The sequence below is a fragment of the Aptenodytes patagonicus genome, chromosome 16 (assembly GCF_965638725.1).
Source record: "Aptenodytes patagonicus chromosome 16, bAptPat1.pri.cur, whole genome shotgun sequence".
Lineage (NCBI taxonomy): Eukaryota > Metazoa > Chordata > Aves > Sphenisciformes > Spheniscidae > Aptenodytes > Aptenodytes patagonicus.
The window spans coordinates 4,213,564-4,232,199 of record NC_134964.1 but is presented as its reverse complement, the minus strand read 5'-3'; the positions used below and the strand labels follow the sequence as shown (position 1 = coordinate 4,232,199).

Genomic DNA, 18,636 nt, shown 5'->3' with positions numbered 1-18,636 from the left:
GAGGGAGCAAGTCTTACGGAAAATGGACTGACAACATCTTCTAACTAGCCTTGGGTAACTCAGATCACAGAGCATTTTCTGTAATTTATCAGAAGCATCTATTAATCCTAAATGAGGTAAAAACTTTCCAACATTTCTCAAGTAAAGCTCAACTAAAGCTAAAGCTGCCAAAACCCCCACACCGAAATGATGTTTCCACATTTGCTGTAAATCCTTTTACTTTACTTGAATAAAAGAAAAGAACTTAGAACAATTCAATCCTTGTTCCCTGACACAACCAACAAAAAGATACTGGTGCAAGTATTGCTACACCAGCAGAAACAGCCCGTATTTCATGTCAAGATATATGATGTGCAAATTTTTTATAGGCACCACAGATCATCACCATCCGTCTTGGCAAGTTAATTGCCTGCAGTTTTTCTAGGAAAACTAGAAACTTAAAAAACTAACAAAACATTGAATGAGTTGAACAATGATACAGGCAGAGCACGAGCATCATGGGCTTATTGCTCTGGAAATGTGCGGATTCTGATATGCTTGCGTTCACTCTAAAAAGAAAATTTAGAGTGGTCAAACACACTGCTCTCAGTGCTACTTAGAGTAGAGATGATATATACATAGCAAAAGAATTGCTTACAGAGCATGATCTCTGCAAAAAAACCAGCTGAACTTGACAAATCTGGGAACAAAACATTAATCAATCAAAGTAGGGAATAGTACTCACAGGGTTTGTAGAGTCAGTGGAAGCACTCACATATTGCTAAGGGTCAGTAATGCCCACACAATTAAGTAAAACAGTACAAACTATACTAGAAGACAACTTCCAGGAGAAAATATGGATGCAAGGGCTTTGGTTCTAACTGGCCAGCTTTTATGCGTAACGGCTATTTATTAGTTGTATTATGGAAACACTTAAGGCTGCCATTTGAATAGCAGCTAAGATTATAAAGGCTGAAGATTTGTGCTAGACAGAATGGAGAGGGGCACTGTCCCTATGACATGCTCGTGGTTACAAGGAGCTTGACACTGTGGAGAGACCCGAGAACGCATCCCCAGGTGGACCCACGGCGCTTAAGTGTCCTACAGGGAAGGGAGACCGGCACACAACGGAAGAGCCTATGGCAGCCAGAGAACTAACGAAGCGAGACAGGGACGTACCCCGAAAGCTCTGCCTGAGACCTTGGCAGCAGCGGAGCTCTTTTCAGAAACAGGCTGGTGACTGCAGGCAGGAAAGGCACAAGCAAACCGGGTGAGCTGTGGACAAGCACATTCGTATCCCGCACCGTAACACAGTTTACCCAGGACACCAAAGGAAAGTACTGTACTGACAGAAGATGTAAACGTTATTTCGTAATCCATCTCCAAGTTACCTCTGTGCTCACGGAAGCGAGCAGCATCTCCTCCGGCTTCTTCTTCTGACTTAGTAAGGCCAAGTTTAAAGCTTGCAGTTTCATAAGAATTCAGTCTTCAAATACACACAGGGAAACCTACCAGCTGCATTCAGTAAGTAGCTTTTTAAAAGGTAGAAGTTCTATTTGAAATGCAAAAAAAGTTTAATTTTTTGGAGTTCAAATAACTTTTTTTAAATCTTTCTCTCAATTCTTTATTAGTTCTTAACAGCACACTGACAACCTCCCGTGAGACATCCAGATTTTTCTCATGAAAAACTGGAATTAAAGAGAATAAAACCAGAACTTATACTTGATATTAAAGACAAGCTTTCTAAATTCAGATCGGGATGACCTTGTCATTTACATTTTCCACAGACAACAACGGAGGTTTATTCCTGGACAACGAGCATGGGATTTGGCACTAATTGTACTTTTAAGTGTGACATTTTTGCTACAAAAAAGTCAAGGAGCCAAATACTCAGTTGGTCTATATGCCCAAGCCTCCATTCATTTCCTCTGAGTTGAGACAATTTACACAAACCAAGAATCTAAACTCATAATTTTGAATTTTCACTGCAATTGCAACAGCTCTGTATTTACAGTGCAGCCTGAGCCAGTGCCCACTGGAGCCATCTGTAAGGCTTAATTTTATTTTTAATAAGAGTTCGATGAAAGCCCTACAAGAGTTTACAATACAGTTTTGGGGTTTTTTTTAAACAGCTATGACTTCAATAAACATTGGATAATTTGCTCTAAAAACCGAAGATCCCACTCAGGGCTATATACAAGACATATAACGGCTAGACAAGACATTTCAAAAATAAATAATCTTTTGGAAAAAATTAACTCTAAGAAATGCAACCGATTCATGCTAAACATTTCCAAAGCTGAGAGTCAAAAGATCTCTACCATAGCATCCTCAAACTCCTGGGTGAGAGCACTTATGAAAATTTAGAACCAAAACCAGCAGGGATTTTCATAAAGTTATAGAATTGAAATTGTAAGTCAGAGAGAAAATGCTCCTTTATCCATAGTATTTTCAGTGTAGATCAAATGCCAGTGTAAAACAGAATAAAATGTGGCGAGATGCGATCATCTCCCCCTTAACTAATTGACAGATAGCAGTAAATTAACAAGTGATGTTTATTAGATTAATATTCAAATATGGTGAACAGAATCAAAAGACTGCTCCATAAAAATGAGTGATTTTGAAACCCCTGAAATTACAATGCCGACTCGGCGAAGTGAAGTGCATTTGAACCCTACCTCTCCTGTCATAGTCTTGCACATCTCATCAAGAACTCTTCACAGACTATAATGTTCAGGCACACAGATTTTCCTTCTCTCAGAGCAGTGCCAGGCGCTCCGTTGAGGAGAACTGGCGCAGCTCCACTGAAATAAAAAGACTGAGGCTAACTTACACTGAGCACACGCCCGGCCCTTGCACGTGAATTTCCCATGGACCTACTTCTGCAGCCGTCAGCTCAGCAAAAACCCATTTAACAGTAGTTTTGCTTGATTCAAGGTTGCAGAATTCGGCCTCTACTCATTTTTGGGTCCTCTTGATTTGATGCCATACGCTGGAGTGCTAAGCATAACTTGGCAGGGGCTTTCCCCTCCCCCAGCATCTTTTGTTTGGTATCGACATTAGGAAATAAATTAACAAGTTACGCGTGCTTTTCTTTACAGCAAAAAGAAGGAAAAAGTTTTTCAGATAAGTTTCTGAATCATGAACCAGCAAGGATTTATAATAAAAACTTTATATGCAAACCTCTGCAGTGTACTGAGTTTAAATCAACCCCATCATATAAAGACCCTTGCCTTAAAACATGAAGTCAAATGCAAAAAAACCTGATTGTAACCAGAGCAAAAATCTGATTGAATACAGCAGCAGCCACTGCTCATTAGTAAGGTGTCCCATGGACAGCTGTAAAAATCTGAAATCACCCACACACAGCTCTAAAATTTTAATTCTTGCATGTAGTGAGTGGAGGAATACTGCAATTACACCCAGCTCAGTCCCTGTAAAATATTTCCCAGATTTAAAGTTATTTCAAGTGTAAAAGGAGGACTACTTATCTGGAGAAACTATACAAACATCCCTCTCTATCTCCCCAGCTGCAAAAGTATGAACAGTGTGCAAGACCAGAAATCTTTATGGACAAAGTTTATCTTCTGAGTTTTCATTCACACTTGTTTCTTTAATTTTTAAATATCCCATAATTTTTTTTTTCAGGTTGTATTCCTAAAGGGCCAGGTTTGTGGAGAACTTAGCAGAACTCATATAGATAAATAACCTGGTAACCATTCTTATCCCCAAAAGATTTCGATTAATTTGGATACAGCTTTGACAAACATTAAATCTCTTCTTTAATGATGTTCCTCAAACAAAACAGTTAGCAAAATATCTGAATTTCCTTGTATAATGTCACATTTTAATGTAAACATCAAATAATGTACCAAAAGTTTTACCAGGGGGGGAATTAAAGCGGCACAATTCTTTATACCACTGGAGAAGAGGGGAGGAAAAAGCCAGATTACAAACATTTACACATGCATAGTGGAAAAAAATTAAACAAACAAAAAAGTATTTTACTAAATTCACGCATTTTTTTTTAAAATAGTTATTAAATCTACTAAGCACCAACATACCTAAAAATTTATTTTCAGCTTCATGATTCATTTAAAAAACCTATCAAATTAACTTTTCAAACAAGCTTATATTACTAGCTTGTCCAAAAATAAAATGTAGAGTTTTTTTGTTTTTTTGTGGTTTTTTGTTTTTTTTTTTTTTTATTGTTTATTTTAAAGTATATCAATACTTTTTATCTGAATGTTTCCAAACAATGGCATAGGTGTCTGCAAAGAATGCCTTTACTTTACCCTACAGTGGATGGAAAATACAATACCACATCATACAGAATCTAAAACTATAAAAGTCTGAGAATGCAGCATCCCTTCACAAAAAAGCTGATAAAACTGAAAGTATTTAGAAGATGCTGCACCTTTATTTAAAAAAAAAAAATTAAATGAATTTAAGCAGAAATAACATACATTTTTACATTAACTGGCCATTTCTGGTACAGAAACCCAGCATAGTATGCTAATGTTATTGAATAAATGTAAATGCTACTTACAATCTTCTTAAATACAATTTAGACAAACTTTTTTTTTTTACTTTTTTCTTTTTTCTTTTTTTTTTTTCCCTTTTTTAAAGTGGTACAGGTAACCTCTCAGCTGCTAGTTTAATGCAACATATCATTAACACTACACAAATTAAAAAATAACGTGTGTGTGTCTTCCTACAGAAAAGCTTCCAAAAAACCGACCCACATCAAAAAATGCAAAATAATGGAATATAATTAAAAAAAATTAGTTGCAAGTCTAGCAGCAAAGCAATTAAGTGAGGATATATTTACTAATATAAACAAAGGGAATATTTGCAACTACAGGTGAAGCCCCAACTATCTTAAATCTACTGACACAAATAAAAATTAAATTCTCTCTAAAAAAAATAATCTGATTATTTAAAATAGGAGTAAAAGCCATTGCTACCTGATGAACTACCTAGGCTAAGTTCCTGAAACAAAGACAAAGGGTCACTATTCTTTTTTGTCTGCTCAGGAGGAGGTTTGGGCTTTGGTGGAGCCCGCAGAGCACTTGCGTAGGACATGACAGGCTTGCTCCCACCAGCGTTCTGCTGGCTGTTGCTGTTCGACTCGACGATCTGCTTGTTGGGCATGAGAGGTGGGAACTGGCCAAGATGTTGTAGCACGCTGTAGTTGAAGGAATTGGATAGCTGTATGTTTTCAGCCTTCAGGTGTTCCTCTGGGGGCCTGACCGTCTTCGGTGGAGCTGCGAAAGGAGTAACCAGAGTTTGTCTACGTGAACAGCTCTGACTTAGGAAATCTATCTACAGTAACCCCAAAGCAAGTACTGAGGGGTACCGAAACTACCTCTTCTGGTAACCTTCCCCACCACCACCACCAATTTTCTGTGTTTAGTCACTCTTGGTCCTAGGAAATTTCATAATTAAGTTATCTAGCTTCATTTCCAACTATTGGATCTTGTATTAAAGACTGACATTATTAAACATATTCTCCATAAGCATGTACCTGCAGAGTTCCTAACACTGAACCTGCAATTCTGCACAGGTGGATTTAGCAGATGCACTGAAGGTAAGCTGCTTCAGAACGGGATATACTCTAACTTAAATGCTTTATCCACTGAGACAGCACAAAGGCTATTTCATTCTTCTTGCTTTATAACTTAATAGGCTAAAATTAAAGTTTACAGCACTGTACATAATTCATTCTCAAACAGCAATTCAGAGTCCTGAATGTCAACCGACTCATTATTGATATTTTAGTCTGAATGCATTCCTGCTAATTGATACTTTCTTGCTCCACATTTAACAACTCCTGTAACTATCAGAAAAAAATGGTGCTTTAAACCATAGGTATAAAACTGCTTTCAAGTGAATTTCCTGAATCCTAATGAGGTATCTTACTTTTGTCTGGAGAATTCTGCTCTTACATAGCTAGAGAAACTCCACACTGAAATGCAGATATACATTCTATCTAAAATAGCCTAGGAGTTGGGCAACAGATATATTCTGTACTTATTTCAATCTTTAAATGTATATGTTATTTTTAAAGTGCACATACAAAAACGTACCATCAAATGAGTACAAAAAAACGTAAGTATATAGTTAAGTTTCTCACTGGAAGAGTCACACACAGGCTTTTGTTTTTGTTAAAGTACTCAAAAAAAAAAAAACCCAAACCCAAATCCACAAAACAAAACAAACCCCAAACAACCCACAGAAGAATGAATACAGAAAGAACATAAGCAAAACAGTTTTGCTAGGGTTGCTACGATTCCAAAAAAAAAAAAACCAGAACACAAGCAAAAAAACCCTCCCAAAAATAACCATGGCACTCAAGAGAAGACAAGTAATGACAAGCAGGGCCAGAGGTGAAAGCTATGTGTGGTAGAGGTATCTAACTGAAGAAAAAATATTAAAAAACCATGTTCAATAAGAACTTAAATAATTCTCTTTCTATCAACAGAAAAAGCAATGCAAGTCAAGCTCTCAAACTGCAGTTTTGGAAAGTGTCTGCATATAACAACACTGAGCAATTCACAGCAGCTCTCCTTGCACTCCATAAATCCACACTGATAGAACCAAATACTTGTGCCGCAGCCATTTCTGATGTACAGGAAATATAAGCCCTTGAACGGTCTGGTGTCGTGATTGCTCACTCTCAAGCAGCGAATACAGGCACAGGACTAGTTCATAGCATCTCATTCTCATGGATTTTTATTTCATGGATAAAAATCAATAGTAACCAGAAACACTAAAGTTACTGGTCATTAACCCTTAGCACTAGAAAACACATTTGGGTTTTATGTATGATCATCAAGGCCAGTGAGCTGTAAATGCAGAAGAGCACAGCAGCCATAAAAATGGAGGTTTGCATGAACTGTTAGATACAGGGCAATGTCGCATATATATTTATTTACAAAACAGAAACCATGCTTAACTACAATAAAAAATATTTTCATAGCAGATGCAGATACTAGTCAAAACTTGCCCGTTTTATTTAGGATTTACTATTTGACAGCAAATGTATAGATATGGTACTTTTTACACAGGCATATCTCCTCTGAGGATTTTACTCACAAATATGTTCCCAATCTTTACATTAAAGCAAGGAAATGTGGTATCAGCTGATCCCAGCGTAATCTTGCTAGGGTTCCTGAGTTCCTATTAGATAACCACAGAGTCTAGAGAGCAACTTCAGAGATGGATGCCACTCTTGATGACACATAATATCATGCATTCAGCTCCTTAATTTTCAGTAAAAATAAAAGTAACTGAAAGAAGTGCCCTGAGCTTGAAGCTTTGACCTTAGCGCAAGAAATAGTGCCATAAATATGTTTTTGCACAATAACATTTTCACACTTCAGAAATGAAAATGCACATTAGGAACTTAACTCTTGAGCACTGTTGCTGATATAAACAGCTTTTTTTCATTCAGTCTACACTGCATGTTTCTACTTTACAATTACTGTACTATGAAATTACAAGATATTTTAGGTTTATAAAATTTCACCAAAAGCAATTAGATCTTTTAAGGGCAATAAAACCAGCTTATAAATATTTTTTCACATTATTAAGTGTTTTTAATATTCACACTGGAAGATTGTTCATATTTTTATTTTCTTTTTAATTATCGTTGGAGATCCTTAAAGCAAAATCATGGAGAAGAAACTGTACTATCCTGGTAATTTTGTTTTTCAACAACATTAAAAATATGGAGAACAGAAGAATAGCTGCACTGCTCCGACTCTCTACTTGCAGCTTTTTTTAATCACTGAAAAGTTAATTTAGTTTCTCTCTGCTAAATCAATCAGCACTGCTACTACCACCAGTGAAGCCAGGTTCCAGTGTGACTCTTTCACGGTGAGAGTTTAAACTTCATCATTACTTTAATGAAGTACCAGAATCTACTAGGAAATACACTGAGATTACTAATTCAGTTTATATTGTTTCTCCCCCAGACTGTAATACTAACAAGAAATATCATTGATTCTGGAAACAAATAACCTATCTTGCAAAGAAATCCCACCAGTTACCGTAGCTCCTTTTAGCAAAAACTCAGTTGCACTGGAAACCTCTGTAAGAGAATACGTGGGTTTACTAGGACTTTTGTGAGAAGACTAAGGAGCAGTATTGCTTTTTGTAGATGAAGAATACTCAACGGTGTTCTTCAGACATCAGCAATGTACCGGAATGTTAGCAAGATAGCAAATGAAAATAGGATTACTCTAAGCAAACCTTTAACTACTAAAACAATGAATACTTCAAAAACCTTTGCTTAAATTAGTTTCAGGATTTGAAGAGATGGCAGAGAACATTTTATGAAAAGAAAAAAATAACCCCAACCCTTTCATTTAGACTTGCTCACTCCAGCCTAAATAGTCTACTTAATGGAGCAGAGAGACAAGCAGAGAAGCAAAGATCAAGTCTGTACCTACCTAACAACTCCCGGGGTGGAACTGCTCTGTTGGCTCCGTTGCATGGAATGTTTGGGTATGGGGCAGATGAGGAGGAATTTACCCACAACTCAGGCGATGAATAGTTGAAAGATGACTGGTTACTGTGGTCCTGAAGCTCTTTACATTGACCAAGACTGTCTTGAGGAGTGCTTAATTCTTCAGAACAAGCCTGGACTGAACTAGACGAAATTCTTCTTTGGTACAACGGCCTGCCTGGTCCTCTTGGTTCATACTGCAAACAGAAAAACAAAACAAAAAAAGGCCTTTTGCTCCTTTTATTTAACTGCAGGTATCAAGTATCATTTTTCCATTCAATTTTTTTCCCTGCAATGCCTTATGGAAAAAAAAAAAAAAGTCCTTTGCCTTTAGAAAAAAAATCTATTACATTTCAAATTCTATTTTGTATATTGCAGTCACTGATAATGTATTTTAATCACACAAAACAGACACAGAATTTTAAAGGAAGTGCAAAGAGCGTCAACTGAGATTCCTTAACTCTTATCAACCTTTACATCTTACACTCCTACGTGGGAGATGTATCACGTAGTGAGGAGGAAGATACCCAGCACGTACAAAGGAAGCAAAGGAAGCAGAGAAAGATATAAGAGCAAGAGAAAAACGTTCAATTACAATGTAGAGAAGAAAAAAATGGCTTTTAGTTTCCAAAGGACAAATGAGTGACTGGTATACCAGGATTTGGGGAAGCATGATACATTTTTATACTGGATTTTGTATATGTACACACAAAACAAATGCTCTGGAGAAGTGTGCGCCCTCAGGAGAAATAAATGCAGAGAATTTTATCTGAAACCACAGAAATTACTTGCTTCCATAATGTAGATAATGTAGATGAAAATGGCAGGAGCTCCGTTAATTAACCTGGTGGCTTCAAGACTTCAGATTTAAGGACCCTCTAAGCTTTCAGCCCTCAAAACTTTGTCAAGATTCAAAGCAAGCCTGTTGTATTACAGTTTGTTTTTAAAAAAATAAACACAGTATTTGCTTCCTTCTGCACTGTACTGACTAACTAGAGCACAAATAACAGAAGTCATAGAAGTAAATCTATACTTGGTAAAGGCAAAAAGTAAGCACCCTAATGAAATGTCATAAAAAATTAGCTAAATAAACATCAAATAACTTGCTTGCAATGCCCCAGTATTGTTATTATATCATCCACAAAAAACAGACAAGGAAAAGAGTGCGTGAAAGAAAACTGTTCTATCTCATTACAGATGCCACACTATTATGATATATCAAGGGAACAGCACTTAAGATATCCTGTCACTACTCTCTTGAGGATGTTCTTTAACACCACCACCACCACCAAAATTCAGAAGTTACTGCCTGAATCACACCCAAAAAGTATACTTTTTATTGAGTTTAATGGGGAATTTTGGTAAGCAAATCAGGAAGTTATCAAAGTTCTGGACACTTGCAAGTACAGGACCAGACAGAATAACTTAAGTATTCCCTTTGATATGCAGTTCTAATCTGTTTTGACTAAACACAGGCAAAACCTTTCAAGTATCAAGTCAATGAACAGTTTCATAAATAGTGATTGAGAAAACATTTTAGTAAGGATATTAAAAAAGTCATGACATCTCCCCTGACACCTGCCTTATATGAGGGATCTCTGTTACAAATACACCTAAAACTGCATTTTGATTTCTTTGTATATTCAGTCCTACCTACCAGCTGAACTAGCAGTCTTGGAAACTTTACATGCAAGTCTCTGTCTTGTAATACTTTTACTGCATTTGGCATTTCTGTCACATATTTTGAAAGGAAGAAGAAATAAGAACTAAAATGAATTTGCGCTAATTACATAAAGGCTCACTCTATTTGTCTTCAGATAGCAGGAGCTGTCACAAACTCTGTAGGAATATTTATTAGTTTATTACTGCTGAAAAGCCATTGTTCCTATGTCCCGCTGTACTGACGGCATTAACTGCTGTCACAAAGTATTAGATTTTATACAAGGTGGTATGGCTTAATGGACCGAGACATAGATTTTTTAAATGTCTATAAAACCAAATCTTACTACAGCTCTAGCTGGGCCTGAGGACTCCATTAACCTCTCTGGATCTGTATAAGACAGAAATTTGTAAAATGCACTGGAATTCAATTTTAGCTATTTTGCTCAGGCACATAAACTAAATATTTTCTATTTTCAGAAGTTGAAAGACAAATATGTATTACGTGGGATAGTGATGAGCAGGGATACCCCCATAGCTTCTCTAAAAGCCTTGACAGCAATGCATCACAGAACAAGCCACTTAACTTTATGTACAAATATTGGATTACATGCAGTCAGTGCAAGATTATCTGAGAATATTAATTCTGACATTCCTGGAATACAACCTGGCTCCAGCATACTCCATGTCTACATATCATACGCTCCTTAGCACTCCGGATTCCAACAGGGATTAAAAACTGCTGTTCAAAACGTGATCTGTCCTAGTTGTATGTGCTTGCATAGCCTGCATCCCATAACACACACCCTTACGAGTCCAGAACAAAAAAAGATCGAGAGGCATAGAGCCAGCTCTGGTGTGGCAGGGTTTGTGCTGGATCCAGATTCATGCAGCACAGCTGGATATCTCTGCACTGATTTCCAACACTCTGAGCCCCCAAAATACACAGGATGGCTTTACAGAGAATTAGCTCAGGCCAGGTGGGATTTCTTAAATCAGGTTTTGTACCATGCCAAAACAACTGTACTGCTCTGGTCTCAAGTTCGTATGTAAAGTAACTCAACCATATTCACAGTTTAATACTGAGCCAACTGGCTGGCTGATTCAAGCTGACTTTCCAGAGAGTCATTTCATGAGTTTGCACCCGGGGTGTGGTTAATTTGCACTCCAGATAAATGACATGCAGATAACAGAGCAATGATTGCAAGAAAACTGAATAACATTGAAAAAGCCAAGACCTCCTGTTTAGTAGAGAAAATGTTATACCTGCAGCGGTGAGAACCACAAATACGCACAGGGAGAACAGAGAAGCCACAGAGAAAATTTTTACCTCACTGAAATTCCCAGTGTGAGCTTTTAATATGTGAGGTATTTTGCATTCATGACCACTTCAGAATATAATTTGATATTAAAATGACATGACAACTGCATACGCAGACAAAAATGCCTACCTCTTCTAAGCTGTGGAGCGAAGAAGCAGATACTGCTCGAGATGTGAGTGGATGAAATGGCTCCTGACCAACTGCATGCTGATGATTCTGTATTTGTATAAAAGGGTTTTGTTGCGACCTATGGGGCAATGGAGGTATACCATAATGAAAGCCCTGCCCCATAAGGTGATTCTGCTGTAGGTTAGCATAAGTCCACGATCCATCAGGTTGCAGGTATTTCAAGGGAGATGGGGTTATATGTTCAGATGGCATTGAGAAAGGGGGATTGTACATTTGGGGTAAATGCTGCTGAAATGCTGGGTTACTGGGTATTTCAATGTCTCTGTTGTTTTCGGTGAAGTTAGGGAAGTGACCGCTGTGGTTAGAGTTGCAGGAAGGAGAAGGGAGTGCTGGTGGGCTTCTGGGCTGAACTTGTCTGTATTGCAACAGTCTTGACTGAGGGGGTGGCATTTCAGCTAAGTCCCGACTTTCACTTTGATCACGGTGTGACAGTTCTCTGAGCAAATCCTGGAATCTGTATTGACAGAATAAATGTATCAAGAAAAAGAAAAAACGTTTTGCTGAAATCCCACTTTTTCTGAGGTTGAGAAAACTCAAAGTACAAACCACTGATTTTAAATATACTCATCTTTGCGCTTACTGACCCTAACTTCAAAGGATATGACTGTGAGCATCAGAAATTAGGCACAAGAGGATTAATTGGATGAAATACCTACCTGAATCAACTCAAAGTTTTAATAACTCTTGAGATTTCCTTTTCAGTCAGAAGAATCAATTTTTTGTTCTCTCTTAAGAGACAACTAAGGTAAGGATTTCCTCTGCTTTATTATACAAAGCAAAAAACTTCACATAGTTAAAAGAAAATTTTAACCCCTTAAAAGGTAAAAACCAGAACAATCAGGGATTCCCCTCACTTGCACAATATACTTCCAAACTTCTTCAAAAGGTCAAGAATATTCAATTCAGCACTTCACAGCGTCAGATAAGAGAGCATTCAGAGGCTTTACCATGGCTATAAGAAACCAGATGGAAACTAAAGCATAGTGGGAGATGACAGTAAACAGAGGCAATTTAACAATCCAGCCTTTACAATATACATGATTAAAGCTGATGACCACCGGAACCATTTTTCTGTTTACGTTCAACAGCTTCCTTTCTTGCCCCCTAATGCTCCATCTCAAATATAAGCATTTTTTTTTTTAAATCTGCTTTTAAAAGCAAAGGCTTTTTGAAAAGCAAGAAAAGTTTGGGTTTTATTGGGGAGCAATGTTTGGGGAGGGGTTGGTTTGTTTCTTCTCAAGCACATAAATCTGAGACTGCTAATTCAATTTGAAGAATTTACAGCTTAAATAGGCCTTAACTACACTCAGACACCTTTTATAAACACAAGGTTGTTACTCTCTATCCATTCCTTATTCCATAAATACAGCACTGAAAAGCTCCATAAAAGTATTTTTCCACTACAGCTTTACTACCCAATATACTAACAGAATAAAGCAAAACACGTAATAAAAGCATAGTTGTAAGTCAGCCTGCCAACTACTTCAACCTTCAGAATAACAGCAGCAAAAAGCAATACCTTTAAATGTCTTGCACTTGATCACAGTGTTACAGATAGGTGCCCAGTGCTCAATTTTATACAAGCTCTGATGACTCAGTAAACAAATACCTTGAGTATGTTGCCTCTGTTTCATCTTCTGTATTACTGGCAAGTTTCCAGTTTGCCCTAACTTGCTGCTGTTGATGCAATCCAATTGGTTGCTGAGGAAGATGTGGTAGATGAGGATGGTGATGGTGTTGATATGGAATAGTGCCTTGACTGAGATAGGCATTATGTTCATTCCATTGCTGTAACCTGGCTTGTTGTTGCTGCCTTATTGTTTCCAAAGCTACATTTCCATGCATACGATCTATAAAAATAGTTTTAAAAAAAAAATTTATCTAATGCTCCTTTTTAAAGATCTTTATGTCAGAAAAAAAAGAATACTTTTTATACAGTATATTCCAGGGCCTGTTATATACTAACTGCATTGCAGTGTATAACCTGGTTATTCAAATCATATGGAAAATCGTATAAACATGAATCTTCTAATAAAGTGCTGAATATTCAAACATGCCTCAAGCAGCAAATTATGCTCAAATGACATTACTTATGGAAACTAACCCAACAATGACCCAATTCAGAGCAATGTGCCTGAAAAGGTAAATACCTCCTTCATTTTCACTTCAACGTAGTTATAATTGCACACTCTGAATTTAAATAAAGGAAAGTCACCTACCTAAAGTGTCCCCTAAGGGCATTCCTGATGGATTCTCTTCAATGAAGTTGTTCAAGTGGGTTGGCAGAACAGGGTTGTGCTGTGCAATAGGTCTCAAAGGATTATTGACTTCTTGTAACATAGGTGGGGGGTGGTGTTCTGAAATCACAGCATCTACAGCAGGAGAATGTGGTCGGTGGGGAATTGGATTATTAAAAAAAGATTGGCTGGGGCCTGCCTGGTAAGCAGGGGAAAGCTGCGAAGGTTGCGGAGGCTGCTGATTCAAATGATTATGCTGCTGAACTACCTGGCTTTGCTGGGGTGGCATTTGGTTTTGTTGTTCAGGCAAGTGATTTTGTTGTTGACTTAAAAGGTTTTGCTGCTGTTGCAGAGGATATGGCTGCCTTGGTATCTGTGACACGTGCTGGAAGTGGCGACTGGGAACTGCATACTGTGAGTGGGGTGGGGTGAGATGTACATTCAGCTGCCTGGGGTTAAGATTATCTTTGCGATGAAATTTAGCATTAGGATAACCAACACTGGAACGTGACTCTGGGCTTCTATTCTGAGAGTTTGCTTCTAAGTCAACCTAGAAAAAAGAGAATGAAAAAACTTTGAAAATTCACATTAAAAAAAAACAAACAAAAACATGTCAGTAATTCATTAAAAGAGGGAATACTAACAAATTAAAAAAAAAAAAACACAACAAAAAACAAACAAGACAAACCCACCTGCTTGGATTCCACAGGTTTCTTCTCAGGTGTTCGAATTTTACTGATTTCAGGTCCAGCAGTGTTTTCACTTTTACCTAAAAACATTTAAGAAAATAATCGATTAGTTTCAATGGAAAAATGATTGAGAGTTTTTTCTGCAGACACAGGAAAATTTAGACTTATTAGTATAGCGTTTAGAGCATCATAGACATTTAATATAATTTACCTAAATAACACTTTTCCTTTAATCTCTGCACTTTGTTCATTAATCATCACTAAGTAGTTCTTCCAACTTAACTGCAAATAACATCAGCAGTAGTTACCACTGGACTGCAGAACACAGACCCACCAATTATACCCTCAACAAACACACACACACCCCCCAACTTTAATTACTTCCTCCTCTGAATCTCACAATATCTTAGTATTTGTAATGGCAAATCACAGGTTATTTCCCCAACTCTGTAGACCCCTCGATTTCATTTAAAAAAGAAAGAAAAAGAATCCTTTTCACAATACCCTATTTAAAGTACAAACTCCCTCAAAACAAAACTAATTTGCAACGCAATTTCAAAAACAAACCATTTCGACTTTGCTCATGTTGCTCCTTGTCTTGATGCTGAAGCTGCTGCTGTTGTCCTATGCTAACTGGTGAATGATGTCCCAGGCCATAAGGTATAGGAGACCCACGCCCATGTGCCTGTAACAGGTTCATATTATATGCCATAGCTGCTTGATGAGTAATGATTCGAGGGTCAACTGCAAACCTACCCTGATACCCCGTCCATGGTACCTACGTAATTTAAAAAAAAAAAAAAAAAAAAAAAAAAAAAGGTGCAATCTGTTAAGGTACATTAAAGGAAGTAAAGTAACAAGCACACTGATATTACGTCAGTAATAAGCAGCTTTCCATGCATCAGATGACCTGACACACTCACGCACAACTACAGGTGGTGCTGGAAAGAGAGAGCAGTAAGGGCAGGCCTAACAGCAAGGTGCAAAGAGCAAAGATTTTGGAGGACTACCCTCGGCAAAAAATTTTGTATCAAAACCCATTCTTGTTTCAGTGGTTTCAAAATTCGGAGAGAAAAGACTGATGGACAAATTGTATTTTAACAAACGTTGTATTAATCTCTTCTCTAAATAAATAGAAGTGGGTGAAGTTCAAGAAAATAAAAAGCCCTTTCTCCTGGTAGTTAAAAGAGACATTAGGCTATGTCTCAGGGGGGAAACAGAGAGAGAAGCCTCTAACCTGAGGAATTCTTTATGGTCCTTTTACCACCCAGTGTTGTAATCTCGTAACACGAATGAGCGGGCATACCGTACCTCTGCACCCACAAGACACTTAGTGGAGTTAACAGGACTACTGGTAGAATCAAGAGACTATCCGCATGTTAAGAATGACAGGGCCACTCCAAAGTGTCTATGCTACATGACATGTATTGCAGATCAACTACCTAAATATTTGAAGTAAAATCCACCTCTGGAAAGCATGTAAAAGAGTCAGGAATTTTTACAACATTTTAAATTTTATTCCTAAAAGGAATGCAAAGGAAGACATCTCTGGATCAAATTAGTTCAATCTCACCCTGTAGGGAATTTATTAAAGGGAGGAAAACGTATGAGTAAGGGGAGAGTGCGGGGAAAGTAATTATCAACACTCAGGCTGACAAGGCATCCTTTATTGAGGACACCAGACAGCCTCCTCATGTTTTAACCTTGGATATGGAAACTGCCTTAAACAAAGCAAAAAGATCATTTTATCTTACGTGAACATAAATACATTTTACTTCAGTCCCAACTTGTTTTAAGTCTAACAACTTTCACGCAATTCTTTTTTTAAATTAGTATTTGCCCTTGAAATGTGCACTTTGATTTAGCTTTAGACTACTATTGCATCTGTACAACCTCAAATCATCTCCAACAAGCTGCTTTTCAAAAGCAGCTGTCTCATTAGTACCTCAGTCTTCCCACTTAATTATTTTTAAAAAATCCATCCTCAGGGAAGGTGAGCTCAAAATACTTACTTTTAATATATTTCTTTTGATTGGAAATACATAAAAATACACTAGCTTTGGAACAATAAGACAGAACTTTTTAAATTATCTTGGTTTGATATTAATATAATGTGAGCAAGCATGACAAAGATATAGCTGCTGACCTTCTCATTGCATTTGAATTTATCCATCAAACGCAGATTTCTAGTAAATCAGGAAAAAGGAAAATTCCTTGATCTAGCAAAGAAAACCAATCTATAGGTGCCAGCTGATCTAACACATACAACTGAAACTAGTGTTTCTACAGCAAGTCCCCTGTAGAGCATCCATAACCTCAATTACAATAGAGGACTTATATAATTCTTAAAAAACAAATGAACCGCATGCCAATGTTTAGCATTACGAATGGAGTTAAACACATCTGCATGTGTGGATTCCATGTCCTTCACGTCTTCAGGAGTTGTGTACAACACACACGTTACTCCACAACATCGCTTCTACAGCCTTTGTTCTTTCCTCCCCATTCTCCTCCCCTCCTGGAATATGTGACTGTGGAGGTTAAAAATAAAGCAGAGACTGCTTCTTTTATTTGTGTAAGTTTTGGTGAGATAGTTTTATTTGTAATGCAAAATTCCGTACATAAATGTTGCCTAAAAGGCCTGATTAGGGATCTTCATTGTGTTCTCAAATGTCATTAAGGAAAAGGATTGGAGAGGAAACTGGTTTGCTATGAGGTTCTGGAAGGGGAAAACATCCCATTATGCTTATTTTTCTTATCACTTCACTTCAGACACCTTGCATTGCAGACAGCCAAAGCTGCTAATTTAAACTGTATGAAGCCAATAAAGAGAAACAAGCTCTGTCTGAATCGCCTATGTCTCTCCAATGATTAAGAACTGGACTAGGCAATTAACTCAGGTGCAGGTATCTCAAGTCAGATGAGACAGATCCCACTGGTGTGCCTAAACCTAGAGCTGAGAAAATACACCAAATTACACGAACACGAATTGCTTTTAGGCTGCATGGAGTTATTTGCGGGAGCAATGTTTTTAAGTCCTCATTTTCTGGTGGTCCTCTGCACAGCCACTCCTAGAGCCAGCTAAGCCCATATATTTGAAGTAAAGTGCTGAAAAAGCTTGCAAAATATTCACTGACTTCGCCATTCATTTTTGTACATACAATAATTGGGGGGGGGGGGGATGACACCAAACCAGAAAATGAATTCTTACAGGCAAAGGCACAGACATGACCATATTTCCTCCATAGACAGCAGGTACATATAGAATACTTGTCCCAGTGTGTGGATCTATCCTTTGAACAGGACTTGGAGATTTCCCCAGATTGGGGTGAGGTCCCAGAGGAGGAGGGGGAGGCGTATATGCTCGGATAGGATTTCCGATTAGAACAGAAGGATTGGGCTGAACTGAAAAGAAAGAAAGAAAAAAAGATATATACATACAAAAAAAGAAGATATATACACAAAAACAATATGAAGACTATTTCTTTCTTTTTTCATCTTAATAGCATCTATCTTTATAAAGCATGTGTGCAGCTCTCTAACAGCATAGGTCTGATACAGCGAGAGAAAGCATTAATCAAATCCTGTATCCCGTTTCAAAAATTTGAAGAGGCAGAAAATACAAGTTGAGATATAGAGAAACAGGTAGCTGGTAACTGCATTAATGAACGAATGTCCCCAACCAATTAAATATGCTGACAGTCAGAGTAGCCGCTAAACACTGCATCAAAAACTAGAATCATGCTCCTTTGTTTAGCAGGGAAGACAAGCTTTAAATTAACACTTTTTCAAATTAGTAACAGAATTACTAAGCTGATGCATGCTACCTTGTAAAAGTATGATCAGTAATATCTGGATATATGACAGCACAATGTAAGTTCAAATTACATCATACAACAGTGCATGTGATATAATGTCCTAACTCTTATAGTGCAAATACACTGGTACAGTATTTTACATTATGAATTGCCACTTTTAAGAGGCCAACAACAATGCTGTGTTAAGGTTCTAAAGTCAGTGTGCACAACACTATAAAGGGATAGCCTCAG

The 18,636-nt window shown here is 37.5% G+C and overlaps 1 protein-coding gene across 3 annotated transcripts in view; it reads right to left on the bottom strand.

The window, feature by feature from the left end:
• Nucleotides 1-2,027: 2,027 nt before the first annotated feature.
• HELZ (helicase with zinc finger) overlaps nucleotides 2,028-18,636 on the bottom strand; it is a 91,941-nt gene continuing 75,332 nt past the window's right edge. For all 3 annotated transcript variants that reach the window (XM_076354104.1, XM_076354105.1, XM_076354106.1), the window contains 8 exons: nucleotides 17,799-17,992; nucleotides 15,155-15,365; nucleotides 14,591-14,667; nucleotides 13,881-14,448; nucleotides 13,271-13,511; nucleotides 11,602-12,115; nucleotides 8,436-8,688; nucleotides 2,028-5,246 (listed from right to left, as the gene is read on the bottom strand). In XM_076354104.1, the coding sequence (XP_076210219.1) occupies nucleotides 4,915-5,246; nucleotides 8,436-8,688; nucleotides 11,602-12,115; nucleotides 13,271-13,511; nucleotides 13,881-14,448; nucleotides 14,591-14,667; nucleotides 15,155-15,365; nucleotides 17,799-17,992 (2,390 nt within the window). In that variant the 3' untranslated portion in view covers nucleotides 2,028-4,914. The remainder of the gene's footprint in view (nucleotides 5,247-8,435; nucleotides 8,689-11,601; nucleotides 12,116-13,270; nucleotides 13,512-13,880; nucleotides 14,449-14,590; nucleotides 14,668-15,154; nucleotides 15,366-17,798; nucleotides 17,993-18,636) is intronic.